The following is a 12,208-nucleotide window of genomic DNA, read 5'->3' as shown; positions in this document are numbered from 1 at the left end:
AAACAACCAGGTCAAATAATGTCCCAGCATTAAAAAAAAAAAGGTGGGCACACACTTATATTAGAGATATCGCATTATACAAAGTCAGAAAGCAAGGTTGCAAAGACTACTTGGAAGAAGGAATTAAGTAAGACCGGGCCACTGTGGTGTTAAAGCATTGAGTACAAAATTATCTGCTGGAATACAGATGACACTGTGAGACTGCAAAGCCATATAGGTACTTTTGATCTGTCTACTGTACAAATGACCACAACAGGCTTCAAGAAGGAATGAAACTACTTAGATACTATAATGCATAGGCAAACAATAGCTTAAAATTTCAAAACTAGTTATTTTTAGCAGGGTAAATTACCCCTGCACAGAGTTCAACACTATCTTGACTTGAGTATTTCTGGTATCAAACCAGACAGCTTAAAAATAGTTTCTCTGTCTTACACTCTGTCCTGCATATATTTATTAGATAGTAGAGTTATGAACTCAGAAGGCCTTTCTACTGGGTGGATCAAGATGTAATTACCATGATTTCTAGATGCTTCAGAGCAAAAAACTATGCTAAAGTTTTACATCAGCCTTCATGTTCATAACATGCATGAGAGGTAAATAAAAGCTGGCTCTGAATTGCAAAATCTTACTCAGACTTGAGCAGCACTATAAGAACAGCTGAGCTACTTCTTATTTCTTCCTCATTTTGCCTGCTGACCTCTCGTTTTCCATTCTCCTTGTTACTGTTACTGTTCTGCTTTCTTAGGAAGGATGAAGTAGAGTAGCTATTAAGCCTTTCAGCGTTTTCGGCTTTGTTATCTGCTCTCCATATCCATTATCAAACTGCTACATTTTTCCTTTGTCAAATTTTTGCTTCTTACATGCTTTTTATATACAGACACATGTGGCACAGGCTCTGAAGGAACAACAGGGGAGAGTTTACAAGAAGAGAGCAATACAAAATAAGAGAAAGAACAGTGGTGGAGGGGAAATGATGCAGGACTGGTGAAGCAGTCATCACTCAGCTTAGGGCACTGGCTTAAGAACATTCCAGTCTCTTAATTTATACTTTTCTTCCTTAAATTAATGCCCTGCTGTTTTCATCTCCCTTTCCCCCCTGTCACCCTCTTTTTTGGTCACCTTACAGTTCATGTACTACAAAAAACAAGAACAGCCTTGATTCATGTAAGCTGCTTCTCTTGAACAAAATCAGTGGGCCTTTGCAGGCCAGCTTTCTCTTTCTCACCCCTGCTAGATCTGTCAGAGAGGACAGCCATATTCCACTGCTGCACATCTCAGCACATGCTGGCATCCTCATTTACAGCTGTGCTACTTTAGATTACTACTTCTGGATTCATGGATTAACTTTTTTTTTCTATTGCTTGACAGTTCCAGTAAGCACGACAGTTCCTGGTATCAGTGAGTAAAGTGATGGACAAAAAGATATGTTCTGTCTCAAAGAACTTGAAACGCAGGGACAGTGAAAAGAGAGACAGACTTTTTCCCACATCCATTTATTTGACCATCTGCCTTAGCCTATTAAGTGTAGGCCGGTTAGTAATGTATGGGAGATACTGCTTCCTAGACGAACACTTACCAGAACATTCTAACTTAATGTAAGAATGAATCAAATCCACTAAATAAATGCATGCAATTGTAAAGAAAATGTTTCCTGCTGCACACTACCAAGAAGAAAGGGGAACAGTTTCTCCAGACAGATACTGAGGCATGGAAGGTGATGGGAAAGACAGGAACCCTGATCAAGTTAATCCTGGACTTTCTAAAGCAGCTGTTATTCAGGGCTTGCCTACATGAGCAAATTACCACAAACTAGCATGTTTGCTACTCTGCTGAAAGCATGTATATACAAACAGCTGTATGGCATAAGTACAGCACCCTCATCCTAATTTAAATCCTGTTAACTTACTCTTGTAGCTGTGTCCTTAAGCAGATCACTAGCCTGAGCATCTCTCACTGCAATTCCCCCAGATGACAGAATAGCCAGATAGGCTGGTATTCTCTATTAGATTTAGTTTTCTTCTGGAGCAAGGATGAGTTTAATAAACCACAAAAATTTTGCATGCCACATGATGCTGTCCAAAAGACACAGAACAAAGCTCCAACACTTCTATTTCAATCTTTGAAGCCTGTTTTCCTTTCGAAAACAGAAAGGATTTTAGAAATTGTTAAATACTATGAGGCACTTACCGTCCTGAAGAAACTTGTTTAAGTGAACCAGCACTTTCAAACAACTGGGCTCTTGCAGCCACTCTGAAAATAAAGCACCACCTTGCTTTATACTTTGCCCATTAATAAAACACACAGAGTAACTTCACTTTTAATCATCTAAAGACATGGACAAATTTTTTAAAATTGTTTTAATCATTCATTTAAAGAAACAGAAGAGATTCAAAAGCTGAATTTAAGTCCCTATTCAGCAGAATTCTTAAGGGCATAACCTAACTGGGGCCTGACTTCCACATGCTCTAGTGCCTTGCTGAGTCACTAAGGGAAATCTCAACACCCTGTATTTAAAATTCTATTCACGGATAGCCAATAGATATATTGGAAGTGCTTTTACTGCCAGTCTGTCACTATCATGCTGGAACTCTGAGCTGTGTAGGATTCTCTGTTTAAGAGACAACAATCTGTGAAATGACTACAGTGATTCCTTCCAGTTTAAAAAGTGGAGAGGCTGAATGGAGTCCAGTTTAAAAAGTGGAGAGGCTGAATGGAGTCCTGCAGTATTTGGAGAACTTCCTGGTGCTCTGCAGACCTGGAAATCACTTGTTCATGCGGACAGAGAAATTCTGGGTCAAAGTCAGGATCACAGCAAAGATCTTCTGACTCTTAAGTTTGTGCTAAAAGCACTGAGAAACATTGCTAACCCAAATCTCAACAAGTTAAATTATAACCTCTATCGCTTAGAACTACCCTCCTTTCAACATATCCCCCACACCTAAAAAACCCCAGCTGTTAGAAAAAAAACCAAAGATACCAACTATTTAACATGCAGCAATCAAAGAAATTTCAGAGCAGAAGTTTGGTTTTTTTTTCCTTTCTCCAATTTTGGACTTACACAAATAAGATCTGATGATCTTCTTGTCATAACAGCATGGACGGTAAGTAGCATATATACTCCTTGAAACATTACATTCCAGAAGAACCAGAGATAATAATACTAATCACTTTCCAAAGATATATTTCTTCATTATAGACCTTATCTGTAGTCTAATTAAGTCAATGGGAGTCTTTCAACTGACTTCAACAGACTTTGTGCCGTGTTTCCTTTGTTTACAATTTTAATGAAACTAGACAAATAATTCGCAAATACAGAAATATTCAAATCAAGTATTCATGGATGCTTTCTCAACTACTTATGTAGCTCTCTGGGATCACTTAATAGTAGACAATACTGTAACAACACAAATCTCCAAAGGGCCTTGATGACTTACACAGATCCTGGTCTTTGATAACCATTACTTGATGCAGTATCTAATCTTAATCTCCTGCACATTTTGGGAGGCAAATCAGGGTTGGGTGGAGCCTTTGGTGTATCTTTGGTATCTGTTGAAGATAAGCTCTGTATAGATCCACTGCAGCTTTTGTTACCTAAAGAAAACAACCAAATTATAGGGAATATTAAAGCTAATTTGAAGTTGTTTCACAACATGTGTAACATGCAAAGCAAAGTTTCTGTTGTTGTTGTGTTTTGTTGGGTTTTTTTTTAGAGAGGCAAAATAGGTAGAGAAAATACTTACTGAGACAGAGAAGAAACAGCCTTTCAGGCAGAAAGCCAGGAGAAAGGGACCAACAGCAAGAATGAAGAAATGATATTAAAATTGTGAGGGCTAAGAAATTACATTGTACTTAAATGGCTAGATAGTACATTCACTAAAAAGTGACAATAAAACCAACATTTATAAAGTAGTACACTGCATAGAATTGTAGAAAAAATTCACGTTGGAAGGGATTGCAGGAAGTCATCTAGTCCAAATTCCGGCTCAAAGCAGCATCCACTATGAAATCAGACCATGTTAATTTGTAAGAACTAATATTTCAGTATCCACAGAAACTTCATGCAGTTTAAAAAAAATACTTGGGAATTAATGATTATGAGTTGCCCAAAACAATTGCTACTGTAACTTGATAAAACAAATCTATAGCTGTACAGACTGTATTGCACACAAAAAAAGTCCTTTTAATGAATGCAAGGCACGGCCACGTGTCCTTTAAGCTGATCTATCTGTGGACTGCTGCCTTGTTTGCATATATATTCTGCAAGACAATAACTGCATCTACTTCTGTGTTTCTTTATTCCCAAGAAGAACAGATGCTTAATAATGCTTTAAAAGCTGTCATAATATAAAGAGATCCCAAAATATAAAACCAATACCTACATAATTAATATTGTTATTCTATAGTATTAATCTATATTATAAATTATTGTTAATGATTATTATTCTACATTATTAATACTGTTAATATAACACTAATTCATATCTAGAAGTCTTGGGAAAAAGCTTGTACACTCCATGGGGGGCAGAGGGGAGAGAACTTTCTCAAACTTTTAGGACTTTGCACATAACCACATATTTACCCTACCTGTACTTGTATTACTTATACTACTGACAGCTCAGTGGCAAACTCAGCACTCACCCTCAGTCCACTGGAGTTCATTGTGCTGGCTGTTAATCTTCATAATCCAAACCACTGCAAATATACTGATTTCAAGAAGGTGTTTCTTCTAAAGTAATTTCCACATAGCTGACAATATAGTGCAATATCACTTCATGTACTCACAGAGGTACAGCAAGGGTTCACAGGCATTCCAGCTAACAGCATTTAGCAGAACTGTCTAAATTACGAAGCTATGTTTTTAAGCTTCTCTGTCTTGTAAGGAGTCTTGCCTACAAGATTATTTGGAACATAGGCTCAACTTAGGTGCTCTGAGGGTGTTCTTCAAAGCGGCATCCTTCTTTGACTGAACAGGAAGACTGGTGTCCTAGCTTGTGCACTGAAATTGCATTCCTGAAGTTGTGTTTGCAAACTGTGGTTGTTCTTGCACATCATGTCCATATACAGGACCATTCAGCTATAATCTTGTGTTCAAGCTAATCTACTTGCAATACTGGGTAACAGACCATCCAAGTAGGACAGAATGAAGCAGCCATTCCATTAGCAGGGTTTCAGACATACATTTCATGCCAGGGATTACCTTTTTATCCCATCTGTCCAGTCCTATCTCAACTAAAGGCATTGACTGTAAAATCCATAACTAAAAAAAAGCAAACCAAAACCCCCCACCTTTCCTTCAATCTCCTATTTCAGTCAATTAAAGAGATGAAGTTGTCAAAAACGGGGGGAAAAAAAAAAGGCAAGGAGTGACAAAACTGTTACTTACTAGATATGTTAAGCCTAGTGCTTTTTAAATTTAAATATTAGCTTTGATCAGCATCAATCATGTTGCAACGAATCATTCTTTTGACACAGTTGATAAACCATAGCTCCAACTCTTCTCATAAACCAGCAATCTCCTTACAAGTCAGTGGTCTAGGTGAGGCACAGCAGGATAGAGTACTCTAAAGTCTGAGAAATACTGATAGCTTTTAAGCTGCGTGAACTGTACAGGTAACAAACAATGGAAATATGTCAGAAGCAGTATAAAAACTGAAAGAACATGCCACAAAAATGAAAAAATAAACATAAAAGATTAATGGATATCATTAGCTTTCAGATGCAGCTCTTATTTTCTGATGCCTCACAGTAAACATTGATGTCCTAAAAGACCTTGGCAATTACCTTCAGCTGATGGAATTGATCTGAGGGAAGATGCTGAAGACCTTTTCAGCCCAGACAGACTGTAAGAACTCTTTTTGGTCAGGTCTGTTGGTGAAGAGGCATTCTCTGGTCCAGTGACAGAAGCTACACTTTGGCAGTCTGACTCCACATCTGTTTTGGTTGCATCCTCCTTTGATGAGGATTCTGGACTTGTAGTCCAGAGGCCTGAACTCTTCTGGCCATTAGAAGATGGGGGAGAGGCAATCCACGGAATCCCTCCTGATTTCTCCCTGGGCTGCGAGGTCACGCATTTGGTGGTGCTGTTCTGCTCGGAGGAGTGAGAAGAGAGAGATTCAATGCTGCCCATGGGAGTGCTGTCTGGGCTACTGCTGTACGAGTCACCTAGGGAGGAGTGAGGGGAGGGAAGAGAGAGGGAAACAAAAAAAATAATTACATTTTCTAATCACATGCCTTTCTCTCATGCCACCTTTAGCCCCTTGTACCTAACCTGTCATCAAATTCATTAATCTGTGGTTTCAGAGGCAGTGACTTTTAAGACAAAATATCTGTTTCATTACTCTAAGTTTCACACATATTCTTATCTTTAACCTGGAAGAGCTGCATTTTGTGGATATTTCTTTAGAGCTGATGAACATAATGGACTACAGGCTAAACTATTTCACATAAAAGTTTGCATTTTCAAAGAACTGCTTGCAATATAAATATCCTTAGGAAATTCAACAGTTACAATGCTGCAATATCTTTGTGGTGAGCATCTTGCTGGATTTCCATGATAAGGCAAATGTGATACTTGTCACATTTATGTTCTTAAATGCATGATTGTATTGCCTGCAGGCACAAGAATTAAATTTTACTTTGGTTACCAAGCTGCTGAGGATCTCTGCAGTCTAAGACTAGTCCATAAGTCTGTCTATAGATATCCTATTTTCTGAATCGTCATACCTATCATAAAATATCTATCCTGCAGAAGGACAACTCATTCCTTACAACTTGAACATTTGATGAATTTCTTTAATTAGACTGATGTTTCAGAAATTTACCTACCTACACAACAATCTTTGTACTGATCTTATTTCCAATAATCTTTTGCAACAAAAAGTGGGAATATCCTAATGAAATTATCTGATGATATAAAGGTAGGAACAGTCATCAGAACTGAGGAAGGACTGGCCTATAGTAGTACAGTGAGGGCTGAATTATCTTGAAGACTGGATTCAGTCTAGTGAGTCATACATTGGTTTCTAGTAGGATTTGTTCCCAAAAGCTACAAGATACAATTAACAAATTTCACAAGAAGCAGAGAATATATATTCTTCAGCCACACAGTAGTTATAAGATACCAACATGATACAGCTGCTTTTGCCTCCATGTGTTTCAATATCCTCGGCAACAAGTGACCATTAACCACACACGATACTACAGATAGGGTCACACAATACCAGTGCCTTGTATAGTGGATCTGACAACAGTAGTGCCGTTGGTACAATAATCTGAAATATTCTGTCCATTTCTGGCCAGAATTCTGATATTCCAGATTAGATCGTCCCCCAGCCTACTCCTTTACAGACCATTAGTCCCTTGAAAATTGCAAGATTGGCTGAAACCTAAATTTGTCATATACATTTTCTATCATTTTCTACCATTCCCTACCATTTGAAACCTGTATCTCATTTTGTCATGCCATACAGAATTCCTTAATTTCCTGCAATATAGTTAAGTGTCCGTGCTTCATTTAAATGATGACTTAAAACCATCTAGTACTTCAGAATTTGCTGTTGCCAGAAGCCAAGGCTCTCTCTTGCCTGTCTCCGGCCACACCTAGAGATACTTGGCAAGGGGAGTACCTCTGCTTCTGCCTCGGCCTTCCAGGTGAGATCTTAACTGGACCTTGTGTGCAGAGCTGAGCTTGAGCCAATAAGCAAAGCACAAGTGGAGAGCCCCTGGGTCAGACCTAGTTTCAATCCAGCCGCCAGCACAAGACATCTGTCTGAATGAAGAAGTGTGAGCTTGCAGACACTCTGCAAAATACTTGCACAGAAACGCCCCCTTTTTTATGCGTCCATTCATTGCAGTTACACAGCGAAAAAACAGTTGAAACTTGCCCAGTTTCTCGTCAGGTGAATGTAACTGACGGTTCCTCTGTAACTTTTTACTCGGGATCCCATGCCATTCACACTGGCAATCGACTTGTAGGCTGCTATTGCTCTCATTTAGTATTTAAGCTCTCACCGGCAGGAATCATGTAATATAAACCTATGCAAAATGCAGCACCTTTTCAAGAGTATACTGTGGATACATTTCCTAACATTACAGACTTAAGAATTACTACAGATCCTCAAGAACAGATGTACCTTAACTGTGGATTAATTTAGTGTACCAGTTTCATGTAAATCTCCTTGAGGAACCAAGGGACACAGAAGTTCTTTGGGAAGCCTGCTGCAGTAGTGGAACTGTTAACAACTTAATCTTTGCTACAGTTTCAATACTTTTCAATGATACAGCCACTAAGTAAAGAAGTGATGGCCCACTAGATGAAAATGAATGAAGTGAAACTTTTTAATAGTCACATTTACATGAAAATGAATAAGCATTCTAAGAAGCAATTAATTACACACATAACTCCCTGCTGTTAAACAGTAAGCCATATGATAAGTATACTGTTTCTCCCCAAAATATTAGAATTTGTTTTTATTCCAGAAAAACTAAGAAAATTTCAGTGGTTTTGGCAAACCTAGGCAGTGGCTGACTTTGAACCAATTACCGCAGTTTCATGCATGTGAAAAAAGCCAAGTCATGGTTTTGATCTCCTGATCTTGACTAAATCACATTTATTACAGGAGAGGAAAGATTCTACTTACAGTTTCCCAACCTTAACAATCATCTTACAAGCAAATGAGGTGAACTTCGTATAACGAACTACTCAGAGTTTCAAAGCAGACTACATTTAGATTAGAATGTAAAGTCTGCTATAAAAGATTTTTGAACACTGTATGCAATACAAGACTTGCCTAAAACCAAACATCCTTCCTCATCCGAGAGAAGCAAGGAATACAGTCCTTCAACAGTGCAGCTGTGACTCACAGAGGTTAAAAGGCTGACAAAACCCTATCTGTTACGCTTGTAATTATTGGAATACGATTGGATATTATTCAGGAAAGTTAGAAGACAAGACATAAAAAGGAAGATAATGAGTCAACAAGGACAAACTTACTATCAGGATCTGCTAGGCACGGTGTATATCTTCCTTTGGGTTTACGTGAACCTGTGGAGAGACAAATTGCTCTTGTCCTTCTTGAACCTGATCGGGACTGAGGTTGGGGAAGAGGAATATTGGGGTCTGGTGCAGTGTGAAATATCTGCATGATTAAAAAAAAAAAAAAAAGAGGGAAAATAAATGACATAAACAATAGAGGTACTCTTACACTTCCATTATTAATCCATTTGTTTTCCTCACCACTGCACCTGAAATTAATGCTGTAATAGTCTCACACATTACAAAAGACTAAATTCACAGAATATAAGCTTTGCTCTGATCTCATTTTACAATCCAAGAACTACAATACTGACTTGTACTTAAAATTTATACCAATTATATAAAAATATTTGTTTAAATAGTTTTATTTTCTAACCCTTGTTAAGAAGTGCTTAACAGTCTAAATTGTGAAACATACAATACGTGCTTACAACTAACTCCTGCCCAAGAAGTAATACATTTTTTTAAGTATTATGAAAAGATTGAATTTTTTCTCTGCATTCCTGTGAAAGCTTTTGTATGTCATGGAAATTTGTTATAGTTGTAACTTTTTACAATGCAGTTTGTATTTCAGAAAAACACTTTATTGTGCCAAACAAGTTTGATGAGGAACATCTTTATATTCAGAGCATCTCCTGATTTTTATCTTTTACATACCACTGCTACCACTGGTCAATTTTGCAGAATTACTGCAGAAAAAACTAAAAGTTTTGGGTTATTGGACTACTGCAATCTGACACAGGTACACATGAGGTTTTAAAGAACTCTTTGCTCATAAGCATGGCAAGCTTGCCAGCAAGGACAATGCAGAAAGTCCAGTAATTCAGGTGACTTTCATTTGTATCACCTGTTCTGCAATATCCAAGATACGTGCATTAGAAGTCTTGAAAGACCCTAAAAACTCTTTTGGATACTTCTAGTAAAAATGATAATTGCCTTGGAGGATGACCAAAGCAAAAAATATAACCAAAAGATTTGGGTTTTTTCCAGATGTTCTTTCTCACCTATTCCTCCTAGTGTAGACTGTAAACTCTACTAAGTATCTCTTATGGCATTCTGTGGAACGGAGAAGAGCTTTTACAGACAAAGATTGCCTATTCAGTTAAGCTACTGAAGGAATCAGAAGTGTCCAATCTCTCCATAGTGTAGAGAGGGCCAAGTGTTGTAGGTTAAATACCATGCAACGCCAAAATACATCTCTGCAAGGATTTCTGGATCCCCTATCAATAGGGCACTCCCAGAAGAGGATGAAGTGAACAATGAAAAGATACCTCCATGCCACTCTCAGAAGTGGAAGAAAGCAAATATACTTCTATGGTAGAAAATACTTTAATGGATGTCTTGAGATGCTCTTGAAGTACCATAATAATGTATTAGGCATTAGTGAGTGGCACATCAATACAAAAATACGTCTGTAGACAGAGAAATAGAGCAGGGGTGATTTTGATTGTGCAGCCATGGTCTTTGTATTGAATGAGCTTGTGATTTTCTAGAGGGAAAATTCAGTGTTGGAAACATGTAATATATATGTTTTGGAGTTACAGGCAAGGATGCTATCAGTATCATACCAATTTTGAGAAGTCCATACGAAGTATAACTGATAATACCAAGTAGTACTGTCAGTACATACTGACCAACCAGTGCAGGGGATCCTGTTATTGACTGGGAACTGCCCCTTAGCTGAGTAACATGAAATGGAAGAAACCCAAAGTTTTCTCAATTTGTTTTGTTAGTCATCAGAGAAGGTGATATATATCAACAAAAGATCCCAAAAATAAAATTCCTTTTGATGACCAAGTAAATGAGGTCTTGACTGTTCTGCTGAGTTCTGAAATCAAATAGTTTAAAATAAAATAAAATAAAATAAATAAAAAAATAAAAGTAAAATCTGAGGAGGCTTTTCAGTGAAGCTGATACCTGCAATGGTAGTGACTGAAAGTAAGTGTTTAAGATTTCATGGATTTTCCTTCTCAAGCCCTGAAACAGTTCTTTTCTGTGTTCCAGGAAAGAGTTTGAGATGGACCTTTGCTGTCACTGGTCTCTTTGGGGAAACAAAATAAACCAGGCAGTCACAGACATGCCTTTTTTCAAAGCAAAAGAAGTACCTAGAGAAGTTTGTATGTTCCGGAGTTTCAAGAACTTTTAAATCACAAAGACATGATGGGCTTAAAACCTGTAATTAGGAATAAAACATCATCTAAGATATATTATTTTTTTCTTTTTGCCTTTTTACTTTTGAAAATGACACAGCGCACAGAAATGGGGGATTGTGCTGGGGATCCACATTGATGCTGCTCATGAAAAGAGGAACTGAAGGATGGTTGGGGTTTCATGATGTTAGGTGGGACTAGAGCTCCACTGTGCAGCTGGTGTATCCCCAAAGGACAGTAATGGTCAGAAAGACTGACCTGATGCACTCAGAGGAGAATCTATGCATTCACCCAGAGTGAACCTTCATATACTGCTAGCATGAGAGAGATGGAGGAGCTGGGAGTAAAGTTATGACCTTCTCATTCTGTTTCTAGATATAAGAAGGACACAGCAACCTTCAGAAAGCATCTGAAGATTCAGAGCAATTCCTTCAAAGCTCCTGGGAGTTTATGCCTTGGATCTATTCCTTGCACAGCCACAAAAGACTTGCTAGGAATACAGAGCCATAGCATGGGGTAGGAAGAAGGTACACTTTCTACCTATGACCTTCTACAAATGCTAGTTTTATTCTTAAAAACTTAAGGATGGTAATGAAAATGAGATCTTAGTTCCACTTTATCACAAAACAGTCAGACAATGTCCTTCTACCTTTTCATAATGCTCTATCAGAATTTCGACGACGATATTCTGAAACTTAATGTTCATCATAGCAGCCACGGTTTCTTCTTGGGCTCTCATCAGAGTTGGTCCAAAGATAACACCAAGGTTGGATACAGTCATTAGATTTTGCTGACTGTGTAATGATACCCTTTAAATGAACACAAACAATATGCAATTAAATAGTTGGGCTAAACTACAATTCCAACAGGCAAAAACCTGTTAAGACTATTTTTTTAACAAGATCCGAAGTTCATGTCTCCCCTTTAAAAACATTTTTCAAACTTTTCTAGAGTCAAAATGTAGACTAGTACAACTACTGTATTTCCATTAAGGCTCCCATCCTGCAATAACTTAATGGAT

The 12,208-nt window shown here is 37.9% G+C and overlaps 1 protein-coding gene across 1 annotated transcript in view; it reads right to left on the bottom strand.

Annotated features, from left to right (window-relative positions):
• ARHGAP42 (Rho GTPase activating protein 42) overlaps positions 1–12,208 on the bottom strand; it is a 208,931-nt gene that overhangs the window by 5,007 nt on the left and 191,716 nt on the right. Inside the window, exons 18-22 of the mRNA XM_009334879.1 lie at positions 11,837–11,996; positions 8,996–9,140; positions 5,785–6,165; positions 3,438–3,594; positions 2,191–2,253 (exon numbers count right to left, since the gene is read on the bottom strand). Of these exons, the coding sequence (XP_009333154.1) occupies positions 2,191–2,253; positions 3,438–3,594; positions 5,785–6,165; positions 8,996–9,140; positions 11,837–11,996 (906 nt within the window). The remainder of the gene's footprint in view (positions 1–2,190; positions 2,254–3,437; positions 3,595–5,784; positions 6,166–8,995; positions 9,141–11,836; positions 11,997–12,208) is intronic.

The sequence above is a fragment of the Pygoscelis adeliae genome, unplaced genomic scaffold (genome assembly GCF_000699105.1).
Source record: "Pygoscelis adeliae isolate BGI_AS28 unplaced genomic scaffold, ASM69910v1 Scaffold141, whole genome shotgun sequence".
Taxonomy (NCBI): domain Eukaryota; kingdom Metazoa; phylum Chordata; class Aves; order Sphenisciformes; family Spheniscidae; genus Pygoscelis; species Pygoscelis adeliae.
The sequence above is the reverse complement of the archived record's forward strand: the minus strand, read 5'-3'. Positions and strand labels throughout refer to the sequence as shown.